The sequence below is a fragment of the Stylophora pistillata genome, chromosome 6 (genome assembly GCF_964205215.1).
Source record: "Stylophora pistillata chromosome 6, jaStyPist1.2, whole genome shotgun sequence".
Taxonomy (NCBI): Eukaryota; Metazoa; Cnidaria; class Anthozoa; order Scleractinia; family Pocilloporidae; genus Stylophora; species Stylophora pistillata.
Genome location: NC_142524.1, coordinates 33640089 through 33661609, shown reverse-complemented (window position 1 = coordinate 33661609; position 21521 = coordinate 33640089). Strand labels below are relative to the sequence as shown.

The following is a 21521-nucleotide window of genomic DNA, read 5'->3' as shown; positions in this document are numbered from 1 at the left end:
GTCAGCTAAATACATTGACATATGAATAAAGTTCATCATCATCTTCATCATACCTAGCCCGGGAAAGAGGGAATTGCCGAACAGAGAGAGGAGGGGTGGGGGGGGGGGGGTCTTTTCAGAAACTTGACGTCCACGGGAGGGAGGGACTAACTTAACACGGGAGAAGAAGGGGATCATCACAGAGGGGAGGCTTATCAGAAACTTGAAGTGTTGCACATGGGGGGGGGGGGGGGGAGGGTTTTAAAAGTAGGCCTCCTTGAAGCGTTTACGGTGTTAGCACCAACATACAACATATTCTCATACCTCCCAGGTTGGTGCGAACGCGACAAAAACCTGGCTGAAATACTCAGCCTGGTCCGCATCAGCCGATCAGTGTCCAGGGGCGGTGGCTCTGTGACCGGCTCGTCCGTTTTTTGCGCAGGAGAACTGGTACCTAAAGTTTCAAAATAGCGACCAACCATCTCCTCGTCCTCCCCTCCCTCGGGCTTGTTCTCGTCATAACCAAATGGCTTGGTGATATCCTCCGACGGACTAATCACCTCGTCTTCATCGTCTTCACTAGAAGCTTTGAATTCGAGAACGACATTACAAAGTCAGTTCCCGTGAAGTAAAACTGCAGACACTTGTCAACATTTTGGCAAGTTGTATGATTAAGTAAGGGGATCACAAACGCCTTGGGGAAAGAAAACAAGCCGAGTTGCAGCCGAGAGCTTTGCGTGTAAGTCGCATATTCTCATTTTGTCCTGACAATCACAAGAACAAATTCAAAGGATGCTTGAACTTGGGCGACATGTTTGGGGACAAAATCTTGTCGAAAGGATAAAGATTTTCATAATCGTTCTCCATCCTACACGAAACTAAATCGCCAATAAGCCCTTAAAAAAGTTTAGCAAATATAACTGTTTCAAACTAGTGACTATTGTCTGAGCGCTCAACAGAGTACTACTTGATCTGAAACTTGCTGGACAACAGAAAAGTTCTTCTTTTAAGATCTTACGAGAATTGATTTCCTTTTCTTCCACTTTACCTTTATCTTTACCCTAAAAACACAAAATCAAAGTAAAAATTCAATTAAATCTACCCTGCTGCAAAATGACATATCTATAAGGCAACAAAATCTTAGCGAAGCCGGTGTAATTCAAGAACGTAACGTCAGAGTTTTAAGGAGCCAATGCGAAAGCGAATTCAAAAGAAGCAAACCACCTGAGGAGTGGGAAGGCGGGAATGAACATGTAGCAATTAGCTTTATCTTTGAATCTGATTGGTTGAGAGGATAGCGCCAGTTTTCTCGATCAATCACAGAGGGGCGCAAAGAAACCAAATGAATTTCAGATAAATTTCAACACATAATCGAAAATCGCACTGCGCAAGTAATAGTTGAGAATCGTTGAAAAAGCTATTAATCAAGAGTTTGGCTCGTACCTCTTGTTCTTCGCCTTTGGGATCTTCTGCTGTTACAGACAATCTCTTTGGCCGCTCGGCGACTGACAACTGGAAAGCTCTGATGAAAGACGGAGAGAGCGATTGGAGCCAGAACTACTCAAATTGACAAATAAAGTTCATCAGATGCCACTAATATGCCAAATGGACAGAACCGTTAACTGCGCAACCAATCAGAAAGAAAAGCAAGACGGAAAAAAATTGTAACGTTTTGAATCAATCCAACTATAAAATTCGATTTCTGAAATTGTACTTCCGGACTGGGGCAAATCAGCCGAAGTAACACGGGAACCTGGGATAAGGTAGTGAGGTCATTTTAAGATAAGTACTTGACGATTTTCATACCTCCTCACAATTTTATTTCATCTTGCCCTTTTACTCACTGTACACAGTTTAGGGTAAAATTCATAAATTCAAGCGAGCAGGCTTACCGCATAGTAAACCAACCACACCCAAATGACGTAACCACTCTTTCCCGGGACACTAGTTTACTTAAGTGGTTTTACAGACAGATGGGAGGATTAAAATTCGTTTCGAGACGTTGAAAACAAGCAAAGAGAATTAATACCAAATCTCGTTTTAATGAAATCTCATCAGGAATTTATGAGCATTTAAGGAAGAAATGAAATGATTTGCTACAAGATTTATATCGACTACTTTTAAATTATTAATTCCAAGCAAATAAAGGAACACGACAGAAAAATTCAAAATTATTTCACGATTTGAAATATCTTCTTAGCAGTCGGTTAAATAGTAACTCATTTGATGCAGGAAAGGAGACTGGTTTACTGTTTAAAAATATGCGAACCAACTTTTATCATTAGTCAAGGAAGTTCATATAGAAATGAATTTGACAATAATCAGCACTTACTTAATGTTGTGTCTGTTTTTGATGAAATCAAGCTTAAACTGTTATTAATCCATGTTTAGGAAACCATTTGTTAGCATTTGTTTTTCTGCGGAAGTCTAAAGTACCCTAAGTAATTAGACGTAAGTAAAACAATGACATTTAATAACGATATAGTGAGATGTAATTTGATTTTTTTCAGTTACCTGAGGAAAGTTATAACCCGAGATGGAAGGAGGTCTAACGAAGGAGACCTGTTAAGCGGAACTGGTTTGTCGTTAACCAGTTTTACAGGTTTGTCCTGATCATCCGGATCTTCCCGCAGTTTCTGGACTTGTTGAGTGATATTGGGACAAGACTGGTGATGATTTAACTGAAGAGCTTCGTAATGTTGCACAAATTCTTGGACCCGCGGGGTACTGGGTCAAGGGAGTGTCAAAAGGAAGACGGTTCGTGTTAGTTACGTTACACATTAAACAATAAAAAAGGATGGGACAGCAGGGAAAGTTTGCTGCGTGAAAAAAGGGTTAGAAATTAGGCTTTACAAGAAAATGTTAGAGAACTGTGGATAAGAAGTCAAAATGGCGACTCTCGCTGCCAATTCAGTCTGGTCCGAAATTGTCTTGGGGGCTCTGGCGACCTGGCCTAGATCGCTTCACAAGGGTGCTGCTTGGTTAGTTAAGAGATACGCTCTTACTTTTTCAAAATTTACCATTTCTACTTTGAATACTAAATTTATAATTTAACCACAAAAAGATTCTAGTACCCTGATGAAGAAGCGGCAAAAGACAAGATCATTAGTAGTTGTTTTCTTGGTGAAGATTGGTAAAACTCAAAATGGCATTCCTTTTCTTGTTTATTAATAACCCTAAATGTTTACTTATGTTGGAGTTTAGGTTTACGATGGTACAGTTATTTTTAGAGGGGTTTTCGTTGTCACTTCTGACACATTCAGATTCTATCTTGTCACTTATTCAACGGTTATTTTTTTTTAAAAAAAAAGTCTCCTCTCCAAGCATTTTAATATTAGGTTCAAGCTTGGTTTACTACTTTTTTTTAACACGATTCTACCTAACTACTTCATTTGGGTTTGACGACGTTAAATTTTTGTCGCGTTCAAAGTACTCCAAAATTACAATGACGGTCGTCCATTGTCACAGAAGTCAAAATATTTAGAATATAATAATCCGAATCCAGAGTTGGCTCCAGAGTTAGCTAAACACCAGGAGGGAAAATGCATACAATGGGACTTGGGATCCCTAGTGGGTCGTTCTAATATCCACAAGCATATCTTTGGGTAAGTCCTAAGGTGCTCCTTGTTCTAGCACCATTGCATTCTAGGGCCACTTAGCCGTTTTGAGGGAATAATCACGATAATCACGATATATTTCTGACCTTGCAACTTCGCTGTCGAAGTCATCCTGGCTAGGGGGTAGGTAGATGATAACTTGATTCGCGTCCCCTACATCAAGCTCCTCGGCTTCTTCAAATTTCAGTTCTCCAGTTTCGGACACTTCTACGCTGCTTCTTCGAACACGAGCCATCGGCATTATATCACTACCACGTGACACGGTGACACCAGGCGGAGCGGCTTCCTGCTCGGCGGGAAAAGTAAAAGTAAGCTCTGGATAGCGGGAAAAGTATCAATAAACTATGCATGGCGGGAAAAATAACAGTAAGCTCTGCATGGCGGGAAAAATATTAGTGAACTTAGCAAGGCGGGAACAATGAACTCTGCATGGCGAGAAAAGTAACCCTGTACTCTGAATGGTGAGAAAACTAACAATACCCCTTTGCTTGACGAGAAAAGTAACCGTGTGCTCTGAATGATGGGAAAACTAACAATGCCCCCTTGCTTGACGGGAAAAGTAACCGTGTGCTCTGAATGGCGGGAAAACTAACAATGCCGCCTTGCTTGACGGGAAAAGTAACCATGTGCTCTGAATGGCGGGAAAACTAACAATGCCGCCTTGCTTGACGGGAAAAGTAACCGTGTGCTCTGAATGGCGGGAAAACTAACAATGCCCCCTTGCTCGACGGGAAAAGTAACCGTGTGCTCTGAATGGTGGAAAGGCTACCAATGAACTCTGCGTAGCGGGAAAAGTAATAGATAAAAAGAAGTAACAGTGACCACTGAGCATTTGGAGCATCCTTTCAGCCAATGTTTGTTCTCGTCACGCAACAAGCTTTCAAAGGAAGCAGAGAGCAAGTAACCGCGGCGTTTACAACTCAGAGTAATGTTGATTGGTTAAGTGTCAGTGGAAAAATTTGAGACTGCATCAGTTACCAACCTCGGTATGATTCTTCTCCTCTTCGGGCAAATTCTCCAGCGCTGCTCGGCCGTCTGACGGGAACAGGTCATCATCTTCCTGATAAAAAAAAAAGTGAGCATAATTTACACATTAACGTCTGCTTTTATGTCTTCCAGCGTCACCTCCTGCTATAGAAGTACGAGACTTAATCTTTATCATGTACTGTCTTCGACGCTACGAAATCTAATTTACATAAATAAAAAAAAAAACATCAAAATAAACGTTTAAGTGCGTCTAAACTCGGTCGAATTATAAAAGAAAAATTGGAATAAAGTGTGCGTAGAAACTATTAGAGCAAACTAGATTACAGCAAAGAAAACAACAACAACAACAACAACAACAACAACAAAAATGTTTGCGTGGAAGGAGAAGGGAAGGGGAAAAAACACCACTAGCTTCGAAAAAATGTTCCACACACCCTGACCTCCGAGAACACATTTCATCTGTTTGATTGAACTGATTTAAAAATTGCCAATTTATGCAAGTATCCTAAGGATTTTTGTGCAAGACGGTGGTTTAAATGAGATTTTGATGGCTGGGTCCTAATTTAGAAAGTATTTCTTAACAGCCTCAACCAGAAGTTAAATCATCTTACCCCATAAGTAAGTGAGCAACGTCTCTCGAGAGGCTGCAAATAAACAAAACGACAGATTAAAATCTTAAAGCAACTAAATCGACGAAGAGAATGTTTCCATCATTGCCTCTGTGGCGTTATCAACATCATCATTATTCCTAGTAGCATTGTTATTGTTAACATTATTATTGTCATCATTACCAATATCATTATCATTATTAATACCACCATAATCGCTAATATTATTATAATCATTGCTATCATTATTATTAAAATTATCATCATCATCATAACTGCCATTATTTTTTATCACCAATATCATTATCGTTATTTATTATTAACATTACAATAATTACTATTATTACACGATTCGGGCAGTCAGAGGGCCAATAACTAAAATCAACCAATCAAAATGCTCTATTGCCGGTCAACATTCTCTCAGTATTGGACCGGGCACTGTCCCGAATGGTCCCGAATGATACCGCACTTGTGTCCCTTTGAACTTCAGTCGTATAATAAATCTCTTCTTAACCAAGCTTGCTCGGGACCGTACTGGAAGAATATCGGCCCTCGGTCTTTTTTGTACGGACCTCGCTGCGCTCGGTCCGTACTGTCAAGACCTCGGGCCGATATTCTCCCAGTACGGCCCTCGCGCTCGGTTAATAAGATATGTTATTACTGTTAATATCATCATTATCATAACAGCTGGCATTTTTAATCAACTGATGTTACATACGCTGCTTGCCAACGCTCTCATTTGCTCCTGGAGAGAGATTGGTTCTATTTTAAATCTTTTCTCGCCATCTGAAAGGAAAAAAAAATCAGTCAAAACGAAAATACTTGCACGATATTTCATTTTACAGAATTGCGACCATTTCGCGCTGAAGAGATCAACACACAAACACTATGCAAATTTTTTTTTCTTTGAATTGATAATTTTTTCTACTGACATTGGTATTGTTTAAATCCTAGGGATGTTTATCACGGTCTCAACAAAAAATGGATGATGGCTCATGAAATTATTAGGCAACTTGCAAGATTACTTTAGATAGTAGTATTCTGTTCTCACCTGTTGGATCCAGCAATAAAGGAATCGGTTTTATTTTGCCATTGTCAGCAGCAATGTGAAAACCCCCATTTTGGACTCTCTTTTGTAAAGAAAAAGAGGTTTCAAGATAAACAAAAGATCAGCTTTGATAAAGTTAAGTTTAATCGTTATTATTTAAGTGGCATACAAGGTTTTCAAAAAAAATCCTAGAGAATAACACTACAAAAATGTAAAGGCAGACATAATCACCAACCGATCAGGATCTAACGAAATTTAGAAAAAAAAAATCAAGATAAAAATAAAAAAAATTAGAACACACAAGATGAACACAACAGACCAATCACCTGAAAAGAGGGGAATAACAAACAACCCACGAAAAGGCGCAGGAGGCCTTGCACCCTGCGTCGAGCGCGGGAAACCTTGCCACCCTGCGTCGAGAGCTGGAAGTCTTGCACTCCGCATCGAGTGCGGGAAACCTTGCACCCTACGTCAGGCGCGGGAAACCTTGCACCCTACGTCAGGCGCGGGAAACCTTGCACCCTACGTCGAGCGCAAGAAGACACGCATTCGGCGAATTCCAGCCGCGGGAAAGCATGCAGCCACCGACAAGCTAGAAATGTGTGAGTCGTTGTTATCCAACTGCTATCATACCAAGATCTAACATTAGGGAGGGATGGGTGAGCAACTTACCTGAGCCCATCGCCCCCCGGGTTGAACTACTGTTCCTGTGTTATTCTCTTCCTGAGAAATCATCGTTTTCTCGTTTCCTTCGGCAACGAGCTACAAGAAACGTACAATGTCTCGGTTTAGTTCGCAAAAGTAGACTAACTGCTCAGAATTTCTAGTAAAACTGATTAGTCCTCGAAGACAAAAAGAGGTTGAAGCAAATTTCTCCAAATCATTTTGGACGAAAAGTGCTGATATCTCTTGGGAGGAAACTGACATCAAAGTAACTAACCTGCTTTTTGGCCCACGCAGGCAGTTGCCCCACGCTAAAACGGTAATCTTTAAGGTGGCTCGATAGTCTAAAAATGCTCATTTTGGCAACAATTTTACCAACACTTAAACTTTAAATCATATCATTATACTTGTGCCACAAACTTAAATAGGTCTTACCCATTACTTTCCACTAAGTTAGGAGAGCATTCCATAAAATTCAGAGGAGCCACACCATTTATTCTAGCCACACCCAATTCCGAGAGACAAAAATAGGTATGTTTTTTGGCAAAGATATCTCTACTCTGCTTTATGCTATAGAGCTAAAACTTCAGGTGCTTGTTGTACTGTATCACAGCTGTGCAATGACCTACTTTGAGGTAAGTACTATGTTGCATTCATGAATTAGCTCTCAACAAAGAAAGACCAAAAAATAACCCTGACTACACTTCAATTTACAAGGCATAACCCATGAGTGAGAAGTCCAAACACTATAAAAATAGGTCATTGCACACAGCTATTGACACTTGAGATGCTGTGAAAATTTGATCTACTTATCGTAAATATTTTTTGAGATATTATTGTCACAAGGTTTCAAAACCTCTGAAATACGGAAAATTAGAAAATAGCAAATAAAGTTCACAAGATCATTGGGCAAGCAGTCAAGAGTTGAAAACAATGTTAGAAGGCACCAGCACCATACTGTTGTCCTTCTATTGCCTCTAAAGTGTCACTGTAACCTTTTTTGAAGTTTCTGATCTGTTTTCTCCTTTTTTTGGCTTGCTCAGAGCTTTTACGGCGAGAATGGCGAATTCGATTATGATCTTGCTTTCGGCAAGCTTTGATGCAATGAAATCCTGGGTCAATTCCCAGGTTTCGAAGAACTAAAATGATAGAAATAGTGCCATTGTTAAAATGTGAGACTGCCAAGAAGGTAGCAAGTTCCACCACTGCTAGCCCAGAGTGGGTTTCCTTTGTAGCACGCTGCCAGATAAGGGCATTGATGGCCTCATTTTGGTTTTGCGTACCACCATGTAGACAGCGTGCAAGCAGACTTTGCTCACTCAAGGCTTCAAAGGTGGGATAGATGGCATTAGCCACAGCCGTTGGAAGGGGATGGTTATGTCTATAATCAGAGGTCCCCTGTGCAACATCCCTTTGAAAGCCACACCATGAACTCTCTCCAGGGGGGCACAGGTCGTGATCTGGGCTATCATCAGTTGACTGTGTATGATGCCAAATTGCCATTACAGCATTCTCCATAGCTTGGATATCATGAGTATTGTTCCTAATGGCTTTCCCATAATATACTTGCAGTTTATCAATGACATTGTCTGTTAGCCTGCCCCTTCCGCCAATTGACTTTCCATCTTGAAGACGTGTCTGACCAGTTCTCTTCTTCAGTGAGCGAAGTCGCGACCCCAAACGTTTCTGGACATGGCCCACACATTCCAATTTTCTTACTTCAACAGGCCCATAAACGGCTTCTTCAACAATAAGTTTGTGGGATTTACTGTCTCCATCCCCAAGAAATTCTGTATAACGAACAGAGTAGTTTTGAACAGACCGTTCAAATATGGCAAGCATTCCAGAAGCATCCATCGACCCCGAAGAACCAAAATAGTTTGCCTGGCAAAGATGCTGGTGTCCTTCCCACCACTCCTGAAACTCAACAGTTCCTTCTTTGCTTCTCCAAACCATGCATTCCTTGCACTCTTTGGACATTACTTCCACATCGAGAACTTTACCAGTAACTGTGGATATTGCAGTGACGACCCCATAAGCTGAAGAGTACCCCCTTCTTCTCCAAGTTCCATCCCCTGACACTCCAATGTCAAAGACCCCATCTTCTCCTGGCTCATAAAATTCTTTTGCCTCTTCAGCTGCATTTTGCATGCTCTCCTTGGCTACAGTCTCCGCAGAATTGCGAATTGTGGCAACATGATCTCGATAAGAGTTCTCGTTCATGGGCGGTAGCATGTTCATCACCGCAGCGAATTTTACAAGACTCTGGTGTCCAATTCCAATGTTCCTTGTAGCAAGGACAACTCTTCGGTTGACTTCATAAGCCTGACTCCCTTCGATTTTAGCAGAGGAAAAAAACCTCTTCGAGTATTTGCACTTTTGGGATGTGCATTTTAGCACAAAAAGAGTAGCAAAACCCATCTTGGCGCTGCAATCCTCCTCGAACGTGACGTGGCCATATTTACACATCGGACACCAAAATGACTCGAAGACTGAAGCAAGTACAGAGATATCAATCAAACGAAAACCCTCTATACTTGCCATCTTTTCCTCCTCATCGTTTTCAGGGTCTCCAGAATCGCTAGACTTATCGTCCAACTTTCTCAGGGTAGCAGGCATCGATTTAGTACGATCAGAATTCCGTGTGATGTTTTTCGGAATCTTTTCATCTTCGATATCGGTGATGTCTGATTCCTCGCTTTCTTTCACTGATTCCTGATCATCAGTTCCTTCCATTTCTTCAGAATTTCTTTTCTTAGTATACTTGTTGCCTGTAAACCTCCTTTTTTTTCTTCTAACGTTCCTAAATTTCCTTTTTGGAGGCATAATTCGCTTCAACTCTCAGTAGATAGATCGTAAACAAGCGAACACGTTTTTCTCATGCCAAGTACGTCATGTATCAGCACACAATGTCCTCATTTAGGGCCTAACTATTTACCAGGCCCCTGAAATCTATTCTGGTCACTCCTGTGAAGATTTCTTTGAAATCATTGGCTTTTTTTGGTGGAAAACGACGCGTTAACAATGCTGGTTTCCATAGCAACCGCTCAAACAGATCCAAAAACAGTTGAAAAACATACAATAGCCATGGGAAAAATTACAAAAGACTTACTTTTCTTGAAACTACAATGACTGTTGGTGCCCAGAAACTTATTTCCAAAAATATGAAGTTTTTATGATTTTTTGGCCTATCGAGCCACCTTAACTGGAGGACTGGGATCTAGCATGTCAAAATTCAAAATCAGGTCAGAAACGAAATCAAAACATTTAACAGACACAAATCCAAATTTTACAGAAATCATTGCACTTTGAAACTACCACTCTTATTCGGATCGATACTTAATAGTACGCCGTAAATTCGGTTAGCTTTCAGCTCGACAAGTTAATGAGGGCAAAGCTTGAAACAATCATCATACATAGAAATCTAATTGGTACTGTACAACATGACACAATTAATCTTTCAAAACAGGTTTCTTTTTTTTTCTTAGCCCTTTACCTCCCATGAGTGACCGAGAGAGAATTTCTCCTTACAATATCGATATAATATCAGCAGACAAGCGATGAGAATAAAGAAAAATATCCATCAGGGGATTATTAGTTGACTCAATACCAAATTCTCCAAACTAACATCAGAAGAATTGTATGGCAGACAGTAAGGAGAATTAATTACGAGATCTTGGGAATGAAGGGATAACGCAATGATAAAAGTATGTCACGCCACGCGCAGCGGTGTTTCTCATTTTACTCACATCACGGAATAAATGGCAAGTAGCTTAACCAATCAGATTGCAGCAATTTATGTCTACCTTTCATTGGTCTGCTGAACGCTGAAGGATCAGCTGGTACAAAGTCCCCCTCCTCAGCTGTTTCGATTATCGATGGATGAGCCATTTGGTAAGTCTCCCGTCTGTGGAAAAACAACACGAGAAAAACATATGAGTGTCCTCCTCTTAGTAAATAGTCCATTTTACAGTTGCGTGCTTGGTTGCCAAGCCTTTGAACAGGAGTGAGGCAAAGGGTGACCCACGTTATGATAAAAAAGTTGCTACCTTTCAAATGTAAATTACTTTGTGATCAAGATATCAAGATACTGGTCTCTATCACAACAAGGTCAGCTTCAACAACGAAGTACTGACACAACTGTAAAATGGCATAATACGTGCTATACAAGCAATCAGTTAAAAACTAGTTTGCGTAAGGTCCACAAACATAACTTTTTCCTTTAAACCAAAATCATACTTGACATGGTATACCTGATGGGAGTGCCAAACTCAATTTTGTTCTCTGGTTCTTCCCCAAGTTTCTCCACCATATTCTGAGGAGAAAACAAAAGACACACATTCGCCAACCATACGTCCATTAAAAGGATCAGATCAGGTTACCTACGGCATACATACAATTCTATCATGAAAAAATACATTTGTCCATTGGTGAAGAAACTCAGTCTAAGTATTTCTCTGGGACAACGATGTGAAGTTTGATGAGGACTGAACTTAACATAAAAAACTGAAAATAGCCCACTTGTTTTTGTAATTTAAACGGCAAAAATCTATGAGTTCCCAGAAAAAAAAATTTGATTCTTCAATATAACAACTTCAGGAAACTTTGTGGGTATCACAAAAACAATTTACAGAGAAAAGTACTTGAGTTACCTGCGTGTAGGTGGATGGTATTTTCCACACAAAGATGCACCTATCATAAAAAAAAAAACAGTTGCAAGAAAAGCAATTCCAAAAATATATATTATCCTCATTAAATTGAAGAAGACAAAACAAAGACTATATATATAAACCACCCAGAGAAGCCTCAATCATTTTCAAGTCTAATTCCATAGTTGTGCCGTGAGAGGCACGATTACTTACCCATCTCCTCCAACAGAAATGAGATTCTTGCAGTCAACAGAAAATTTAAGGCCAGTCACAACCTCTGAGAAGCCAATAAGAGAATCTGCAGTTACTGGCAAGCTTAACGATTGCTGACCATACGAAAGCAAGAGGGAATGAACTTGCTTGAGGACCACTTCACACCTTGATATTCACGATTCCTTTGGGTTGCGTTATATTCATCAAAGGGCAACCATTCAAGAAATCTTTCGAGTTTTCCTTTTCAAATAACTACGCCAGCAAGAAATCATTGCACGGCACGCGCATTCAACCACTCAAATATCAACTATTGCACGTTTTTCCTTGATATCAGTTACTGTCCAAAGCTGCGGGTTTTATTGAGTCCGTGCTTGTTCACTATGATTTCTGGGCTCTTTCCAAGTGTAGAAGACACAGTTGACGTAAAACAATAGAGAACAAATCGACAAAAGAACGAGGTAAACAATGAAAAGAATACATCAACGAGGCAGCGTTCCCTTTTGACGTGTTCTGTGTCTTCTACACCAAGAAGGAGCCGATTTCTGTTGCGAAACAATCCTACTCTAATTTCAAGGCTTTACTTGACTTACCCGAATGACCAGACATACTCGCTACACATTCACCAGACTCGAACTCAGTCAAACACACACTCTTATCTGAACAGCTGGTGGCAGCGTACGTCCCTGAAGAGTCCAAAGTTATCTATGAAGAGAAACAAACTACTCAACGACGTTTATCAGCCTGGCAAAGAAAAAAACAGTCTATCATTGTTGATCTGTGCTGCTCGTCTTTCGTGTCCTTAACCCGTTCCACCCTAACATCAGTGTACACATTCTCCATACTCTACACATTTCCTTAGGTGCTGACAAGGAGAATTTGTTTTAAAATCAAGAGCTTCTTTGGTAAGTGATAATTAACAATTATTCCACGAGCGAGCGTTGGATATGAGATGATAGATAGCCAACGAAGCGCGTAGCGCCGAGTTGGCTATAATCATCTCATATCCAACAAACGCGAGTGGAATACTTGTTTTATTAAAAAAACGCCCCCAAGCTATTAGACAAATCTTCTCGACTTTATTTTGTGAGAAGAAACCGGATTTAACAATGTACAGAAATTAGATTATGGTATATTGGCTCATATACCATAATGGCTGAGCCAATAAAAAGTCTTGAATTGCATTATCCAATGATCCAGTTTTTAACAATTTGCTTTATTCAATTGACCTGAAGCAGGGATGATGTTGCAAGGAGAAATTACTTGCCAGTCCCCCAGGGGTCAAAGAGTTCACCTTTCTTGTTATTTTTCGGCTTATGGTTACTTGTTTTATACATTTTTTCCCCCAAACAAACTTGTGTTTCGCTCTTTTCTTCGCTTTGAAGGTGTCTTACGAACTGAGCAAGGATAACATGTCTTCCATCTGCAAACCGCGTTTAAAGTTCTCCAATTTTGAACATTCGAGTTTTTCTTTTTTTCAGTTCGCATTCTTCTCCATCTTTCAAATAACTTTACTCCTAGTAAAATATCTTTATCCACAATCACATTCCATGAGATTTTTCCGAAGCACTTACCCTGACCAGCGTTCCGTCATCACTAGGAGTGCCTTTGTAATTTCTTGTCTGCTTGCCACTATTCACATCATACACTCTTAAAACAGAACGGAATTGATGATACAAAATCAAATTCAATGGTAAAAGAATTGGAAAATCATATTGCCTCTTTTGTCATGATCTGAAATAAAACAGGTCCAAAGTGCGTACCTCACATTTCTGTCCTGGCAAGCCGTGGCAGCATATTTCCTAAAAGTAAAGCAGGAATGGTTCTTTTACATTGTTTCTCGTAAATCTTGTCTACTTAGTATTTTCGTTTTCAAATAAACCAGACTCACCCCGATGGATCAATGTCCATGTCGTAAAATGTTGTTTTACCAACATGATTCGTTGTTCGAACAAACTGAAACTCTGGATTCTACAAAGAAATAAGAACGAAGACAGTTGCTTAGCCAGCTTGACCTAAAAGGATTACTTCGAAGCTGAACTTAGTTCCGCAAAAATCAATTTAACGCGGAAAATGCCAACTGTAATTAAAGTGACACAAAATTCAAATTTGAGACTGACACAGTACTAGTTCAAACTGAAGAATATTTTGTTTACTGAAGAGGGGAGAAAATCCGTAAGCAGCAAGAGAAGCTGACTTCAAAATGACAGCCCCCATATTTCAATTACAAACTGGAAAATTAGAAGGAAAAGTAAAGTAAATAAGGAAATAGAACAAGTCACTTGTTTCTGCTTATCAATACAACGGAGCTTCAGCGCTTGAAGAACGGACGGACGCAAGCTGAGACTCCACACCAAAGAAAATATGGTAATCCAGCAAGTCAAGCGTATAACGTATAAAGTCAAGCGTATAACGTATAACGTTATACGCTTGATAATATAACGTATAACGTTATACGCTTATACGTATAAGCGTATAACGGACGGACGCAAGCGGAGACTCCACACCAAAGAAAATATGGTAATCCAGCAAGTCAAGCGTATAACGTATAACGTTATACGCTTGATAATATAACGTATAACGTTATACGCTTATACGTATAACGTATAACGGACGGACGCAAGCGGAGACTCCACACCAAAGAAAATATGGTAATCCAGCAAGTCAAGCGTATAACGTATAACGTTATACGCTTGATAATATAACGTATAACGTTATACGCTTATACGTATAACGTATAAGCGTATAACGGACGGACGCAAGCGGAGACTCCACACCAAAGAAAATATGGTAATCCAGCAAGTCAAGCGTATAAGCTTGTGACGCAATGGCTGGGCCATTCGTCAGAGCAGGCATGTGTTGTAAGAGTCATGCATTTATGATCCCTGCAGCACGTCTCTAAGTCTACAAAAACTGACGCCTTCTTAGGTGGGGACGGTGTTTAGGCTGTAGGGGACGCTGGATTTCTGATCACCACTTTGTGCAACCCCTCTCGATTTGTTCTCCCTATCTCTTGTAGCTGAATTGATCACCTCACCTGCTGGGCTGTTCTGAAGATGATCGACTTGTCTGCTCCACAACTCAGAAGCTGTAACTCATCAGATTCTGACACTAAAAGGTAAATATTCAACAAAATTACAGTCATGTGATCCACTTGCAACAACTACACTGTACGAAACCCCAAACAAACCGCAAACATTGCTTCTGAAGTGTCAATAGAATTGAGTTTTCTGAGACGAAACTAATTCCACCGCACCTTTCTGCTCAAATTTGAAACAAATAAAGAGCATTTTTCACCCACCATTAAACTTGATTGAAGTGATTGAAGCTGAGTGATCATCCAATGTTTGGACAAGAACAAAGTTGTTCACTATATCAAAGATATGAAAGAGTCGATCTCGGCCAGCGGATGCCAGCAGTTTGTGACCTGCCAGGAGAAAGGATCCCCATTATAAAAATTTCAACCACAATCACGTAATAAATTCCATACGCAAACCAAGATAAAATCCAATGGATTGACATTCGTACCTGACTCACTGGGTGAAAACTCCACGCATAACACTTCAGACTCATGTGCTTCAATCTTTGCGACTTCATCGAAAAACATCAAATCGTATACCCTGATATAATAAACACACGTGAGAAGTGAATTATTTAATAGACCCTTCCAGGGCTAGAATATAATCTGAAATGCAGCTTGCTCTTCACTATTGTGCTGTAATTTTATTTTGTTTTTCTCTGAGGTTTTCCGCAGTCGAGCAATGAGCAAGAAAAGCTACTTGCCTGGATGGATTTTTTTAACCTTTCCCTTCAAGTAGTAAAACAAGTATTTAATGTGTGTCTCGACTTCCTTTCGCGAATGCTTGAAGGTATTTGCTTGAGGGTATTTACTTGAGGGTATTTGCTCGAGGGTATTTGCTTAAGGGCATTCTACCTTACGCATTTTCAAGAAAATTTAATGACTTGCGAAAAAAAAAAGCGTGTAGTCACAGACTAACTGAGAGCTCGGATATCAAACCCACGCACGGTTCAACTTCATGATGTAGTTGTACTGAGATCTGTAAAGTATCTTAACATGTTGCTAAGTTTTTCATTTTAACTTGGTGCGCAAGCACCCACTAGTTACGCATAGCCAAGGATGTCTGTTGAGCTATAGTTGTAATTGTGCCTAATTTTCAGTTTTTGGTCCAATTTGTAACTTCTGTCGAAGGATACATAAAGTGGCTTGATTTTTTTAAGTCCGAACCTGACATTTCCAGATCTGTCCCCTGTGGCAAGTGTTTGCCCATCAGGACTAATGCGAAGACATCTTACACCAGCATTTCGCGTATCACCCGTGGAATCTCGCATGTTCTTTATGGCTGTTACAAATTAAAACCACAGATTACCAATAGGAAAATTATAAAAGCAAGCAACTTTATCTTTAGAAGTTTGTGAGAAAATTGTTTCATCAAAAATATTTATTAACTAACCAGGGCTAATATCATTGTCTTTAAGATTTGCTACCGTATCTTCCATATATAAAACTTTCATCATCTCCTGTAAATAATAACAGAAAAAAAACAAAGCAAAACAAAACAAATAGGAAACTTTCAACAATTCTTTAAATTCCCCTTAGAGATTAAACTTATCCAAGAGCACTTCTTGAACAAAAGTTACCCATCTTCACTTGCTCGGAATGAATAGGCAAAGGGAAAAAAAAATGTCCCAGCCTTCATAAAAAAGCGTTCAAAAAACGACTGCAAGAGATCTAGATATCCTTATCGCTTCTCCCCTGAGAAATTTGCAACTTCAAAGCTAAATAATGTTGGAGACACGATAACCTAGCCATTGGCGAAAGGTTCGTATTAGAGTCACAAGGATCACGAGGGTTCACTGTGCTGTGCTCATGAACAGGAGAGTTTTACTTTGATAGTGCTTCTCTTTCCAACCAGGATATAAACAGGTCAGAGAAAATTGGTCGGAAAATTGAAAAAAAAAAAAAAACACTAAATGATAACCTTCGATTGACTACTTTCCTTTCTACAGAGAAAAACGATCCTACAGAGGAAAACGATCCTACAGAGAAAAACAATCCTCCTAGTTACTGCATTCTACCGGAGCAAGTGTTATGGCATCTATTCCAGTCAGTCTCGCATGCAGCTTCATCTTGCGACAAATAACATAAAGTTTGGACCAACTAAATCGCGCCCAACCAACCTTGCTGTAAACGTTTCTCTCAAACAATATGCTTGTTCCTGAAAGAGACCACAACACTTCCAGTTATCAAATTGAATCATCAAACAAAATTATAAAACCAAAATTATACGTATAGGGATCCCCATAGCAAAACAAACAGAAAACACAAAACAGGGCTCAATACTAATGGTAGCCAACTTGCCACAAACTGGTAGAAATTCAGTTTTGGCTAATGGTTTTCGATTTCCACTAGCCAGTTTGGCTAGTGAACAAACTGAAATTGTTGTAACATCTAAGTGGTCAATACCACTTGGATAGTGAGTTGAAAAGTTAGTGTCGAACCCTGCAAAACCTTATCACCTTCTTCGATGTTCCACACTCTAACAGTGTCATCAGACGAGCACGTGAGAAAGGATCCTGGAGGAAGGGCTGCCTGGCGATTGTCAGTCACATTGGGGTAAACCTGGAACATTGAATATATTACAAAAAGTAAAACTGAACAGGTAGTGAGGTGAACTGATTTTAGGCTGTTATCATCGTGGGACCCGTAAGGCACTGTGCGCACTTTTATCAAAAAAACACTAGAAAATACTGTAATAATGCGCCAGCAGGGAACAAAAAAGCTAGCACTCCACACCACCCAGTAAAGTCATGTGATAAAATACTTATTGACTGAGTCAGTTCAGGCCGTATCGGTCGTGACTTTTGGATCTCGAGCCCCACTCTTTTCCCATGAGGCCCGACCTGACTTATTCAATACCTACAGGTAAGGCCCAGTTCAAACGTCGAATTTCACATGTGCCGAACTTAACTCCTATTTTAGTCGACTAAAATAGTTAAATACGGCATTTGATTCAAACGTCGAATTTAACTCTGTCGCATTTAACTCTGTTCGCTGTCAATATTCCCAGGCGCACTACTTTAGGCCCAGTTCAAACGTCGAATTTCACATGTGCCGAACTTAACTCCTATTTTAGTCGACTAAAATAGTTAAATACGGCATTTGATTCAAACGTCGAATTTAACTCTGTCGCTTTTAACTCTGTTCGCTGTCAATACTCCCAGGCGCACTACTTTAGGCCCGGTTGAAACGTCGAATTTCACATGTGCCGAACATAACTCCTGTTTCAGTCAACTAAAATAGTTAAATGCGGCATTTGATTCAAACGTCGAATTTAATTCAGTCGAATTTAACTCTGTTCGCTGTCGATATTCCTAGGCGCACTACTTAGTTGCAAGACGAAGACGTCTATTGAGCGTTTGCTTATTGCTTCACTGATGCTCTTGTTCTGCTGTTTGTTTTTGCTTCTTTATCTTGGCTTTTCGTCATGATACTTTCACGTTCCATCATTTGAAACACGACCCACAATATGCAACAGACGGTTTCCTACTTTCAAACCAGGAGTGCCTTATTCGTTTTCAAAAACCGAACACCTCATACAAAAGTAATTACCGCACGTCAAACAACTGTATTTTGTCTTTGCAAAGCAAGAACTACAAATTCCTTCGTCTCCCACCATTTTTTTGTGCTGTTTTGGCTTTTTCGCGCATGGCATTCATAGAATTCCTGGCGAGTTGTGGGTAATAAATGAATTATAATAATTTCCTGTAATTCATGCATTAAGTTCGGCACATGTGAGATGCGACGTTTGAATCAAAAGTCTAACCTAAGTCGAATCTTCGACTGTTTCAGTCGCAGATACGGAAAAAGTCACATTTAATTTAAAACAGTCGAATTTAATTTATTCAAACGTCGCACTTCACATGCATTTAACCCCCTCATTAAGTTCGGCACATGTGAAATTCGACGTTTGAACCGGGCCTAAGTAACCAGTTCATGTCTCTGTTTTCAGACCCATTATTTACATATGAATTCACATTAAACTGAGTAGAAAAGATAAAGATACATGTTATCCCGTGCTCCGATTGGCTGCCTGGGGGTAAGATACATGTTATCCCGTGCTCCGATTGGCTGCCTGGGGGTAAGATAGGAGACTGTCCGATCTGTTCCGCCAAAAATTTTACCTCAACTCCCCATACGCATGTACTGTGATAAAGTGATGACCACGCCTTGCCAATCTTTTTCATATCCTTCACGTCCCATGTGTACAGACTGTGGTCGTTATAAACACACGTCAGCTGCAAGAAAATTATCAAGAAAATTTTCGGTAAGGTGACTCAAATAAGAAAATGCTTCCAAACTAACGTGAAAAAGATCAAGAAATGGACGCATTTTCTCTTTGCTATTCTCGAAATATAATTATCCTGTCCTTCTCCTTCAATAGATAGATATAGATATAGATATAGATAGATAGATAGATAGATAGATAGATAGATAGATAGATAGATAAATAGATAGATAGACAGACAGATAGATAGTTTACTGATAACCGCTTTACGAACAAATATTGATCCATAATCAAATTTTAAGGCTTGCCAAGTTTTCTGTGACCCATACAAACCGTCACGGCTGTACTGTGCTGTCAAATCGTTTCAGGCAAAGCACTTGCCTGTCAATGATTTTTGTCACTATTGAAAAAATGTGATAAATCAAAGACATGGACTGCACCTTATGGTTCACTGTGTCAAAGGCTACAGCAACGGTGTCTGGATAAGCTGCTTGTTCGGGCTTTGATAAAGGGTTACTAGAAAAGCAATAACAAGCAAGTTAACTAACACAAAAAGAAATATTTTACAACCAGACTTAAACATAACAAGGTGATCCTTTAAATTTAACAATGGCACAAACACTGCTTTTTTCAGGCTCAAGTTCCTTCAAACAAAACCCTTAGATTAAGTAACAAATGTAACCTTATGTCAAATTACATTTTTTGGTCTAATACTTCACAAAATGGTGGAGGCGTGGTGGCCTCATGGTTAGTGCGCTCTACTCCTGATCGAGTGGTCTGGGTTCGAGCCCCAGCCGGGACATTGTGTTGTGTTCTTGGGCAAGACACTTTACTCTCACAGTGCCTCCCTCTCTTCACCCGGGTGTATAAATGGGTACCGGCAATTTAATGCTGGGGGTAACCCTGCGATGGACTAGCACCCCATCCAGGGGGGAGTAGAAATACTCCTAGTCGCTTCATGCTACAGAAACCGGAGTTAAGCACCGGCCTAATGGGCCACTAGGCTCGTAAAAACTTTACCTTACTTCACAAAATAGCACGTTACCAAACTACAGAAATCCTTTACCTGGAATCTATGCCTTCTGCTACATTAACACCCAGAAAATGAGGCTTTGGAATGGTGACTATAAACTGCAACTTCAGCGGGTTGAAAACTCTGACAAACAAATACCAAGACAAAATAATGTAAGGAACCATGATGAAAAATCAGATTGATAATTCAAAGACTCGAATTGTGACCAAGTTTGAATATCCTGTAACTACTGATGAACTCTCAATTACCTCATACCCTGGCAGTATAAACAGAAAGTTTGTAACTAACAATGGACCTAGTTAAACGGCCTAGCCTACCACGAGTCTCTTATAGCTCAGCAGTAAAGCACCGGACAAACTTATCAGAAGGTCATAGGTTTGATTCTTATTGGGAGCACTTAGAATTATTTTTCTCCGAGTATGCCTGTATATTTCACTGGATAACATCTTTCACTCAATTACCTTATTATTCCATCAGCACATCCACAAATAATGTAATGTTCACTGACTGCCAATGCATATGCTTTAGATGTCTGGAACAACAAGAAGTACGGTACATGTAACAAAACATGTTTAATATTATGATCTGGATGGTGAAGTCCCAAATAAAAATAATACAGAGAATGGTCACACCTCTTTGTGGAGTTTAAATTAAGTGATTTTATTAACTAAAGGAGTTAACTCACAAACCCTCTATCTGAGGAGGCATTGGTAGGATCTTTGCATAGTTTTACACCCCCCCCCCCAAAAAAAAAATGTCAAGTAATTCATTGTTGTTTGTGAAATTGGTAATCGTGGTTGAAGGGAGACAAAACAGCAACGAAAACAAAAACATAACTTTTCCAAGTACACAAGAGATAACTTATGAGATGACTAGGCAGCAAAAATTATTTTTTGCTGCAAAATTACATCCTTCCTTATCATTTAATACTACACAAGACCTGCTCCTCTGTAGGGACAGAGTTTTCCGATGTGAAATGACAACATTGTCAAAGGAACCCCAGAAACTGAAGGATACTGTACATGTCAACAAATTGGTGAGCAGTCTGATCTGTTATCAAAATCCCAAGATTAATTAAACAGTAGTGACAGTTGAAAATTGGATAGAATTTATTATCAAGTACCTTGAGTTCAACCCAGGTGTCCAACACTCTCTTGCTGTTGATGGAACACAATAACCCTGAGCTAGTCACACAGTAAGTGATATCAGAGTTCACTCCACGACCACATGCTACGTCACAAAAGGTGTTATTCCTCTGCTCTCCTAAAAGGCCAGCTCGGCCATTGATTACTAGCGTTTTGGAAACCTGCCAGATGGGAATCAATACAGAACAATTAAATGTAAAAAAAAAAAGCTATCACTCAATCATCACATTGATTACAACCAACAAAAATGATAAAATTAGATCAATTAAACAAAA

General features: G+C 39.8%; 2 protein-coding genes across 7 annotated transcripts in view; both read right to left on the bottom strand.

Moving 5' to 3' along the window:
* Positions 1-21521, bottom strand: part of LOC111324975 (WD repeat-containing protein 62) — a 34775-nt gene that overhangs the window by 5850 nt on the left and 7404 nt on the right. For 2 of the 6 annotated variants that reach the window (XM_088762926.1, XM_088762925.1), the window contains exons 9-40: positions 21225-21407; positions 20563-20633; positions 20135-20224; positions 19509-19584; positions 18965-19078; positions 17300-17402; positions 16961-16998; positions 16234-16300; positions 16008-16122; positions 15290-15381; positions 15063-15188; positions 14799-14872; positions 13653-13732; positions 13525-13563; positions 13336-13411; positions 12355-12466; positions 11765-11828; positions 11555-11594; positions 11156-11217; positions 10709-10809; positions 10108-10122; positions 7180-7232; positions 6912-7001; positions 6243-6321; positions 5910-5977; positions 5195-5227; positions 4579-4656; positions 3683-3882; positions 2494-2706; positions 1423-1501; positions 998-1040; positions 304-565 (exon numbers count right to left, since the gene is read on the bottom strand). In XM_088762926.1, the coding sequence (XP_088619052.1) occupies positions 304-565; positions 998-1040; positions 1423-1501; positions 2494-2706; positions 3683-3882; positions 4579-4656; positions 5195-5227; positions 5910-5977; positions 6243-6321; positions 6912-7001; positions 7180-7232; positions 10108-10122; positions 10709-10809; positions 11156-11217; positions 11555-11594; positions 11765-11828; positions 12355-12466; positions 13336-13411; positions 13525-13563; positions 13653-13732; positions 14799-14872; positions 15063-15188; positions 15290-15381; positions 16008-16122; positions 16234-16300; positions 16961-16998; positions 17300-17402; positions 18965-19078; positions 19509-19584; positions 20135-20224; positions 20563-20633; positions 21225-21407 (2936 nt within the window). The remainder of the gene's footprint in view (positions 1-303; positions 566-997; positions 1041-1422; positions 1502-2493; positions 2707-3682; positions 3883-4578; positions 4657-5194; positions 5228-5909; positions 5978-6242; positions 6322-6911; positions 7002-7179; positions 7233-10107; positions 10123-10708; positions 10810-11155; positions 11218-11554; positions 11595-11764; positions 11829-12354; positions 12467-13335; positions 13412-13524; positions 13564-13652; positions 13733-14798; positions 14873-15062; positions 15189-15289; positions 15382-16007; positions 16123-16233; positions 16301-16960; positions 16999-17299; positions 17403-18964; positions 19079-19508; positions 19585-20134; positions 20225-20562; positions 20634-21224; positions 21408-21521) is intronic. The other 4 variants (XM_088762930.1, XM_088762928.1, XM_088762927.1 and 1 more) reach the window with 3 other exon arrangements.
* Positions 7691-9878, bottom strand: LOC148729532 (uncharacterized). Its single transcript, XM_088762932.1, has one exon. It carries the CDS (start codon positions 9726-9728, stop codon positions 7839-7841), a length of 1890 nt encoding a protein of 629 aa, XP_088619058.1. The 5' UTR covers positions 9729-9878; the 3' UTR covers positions 7691-7838.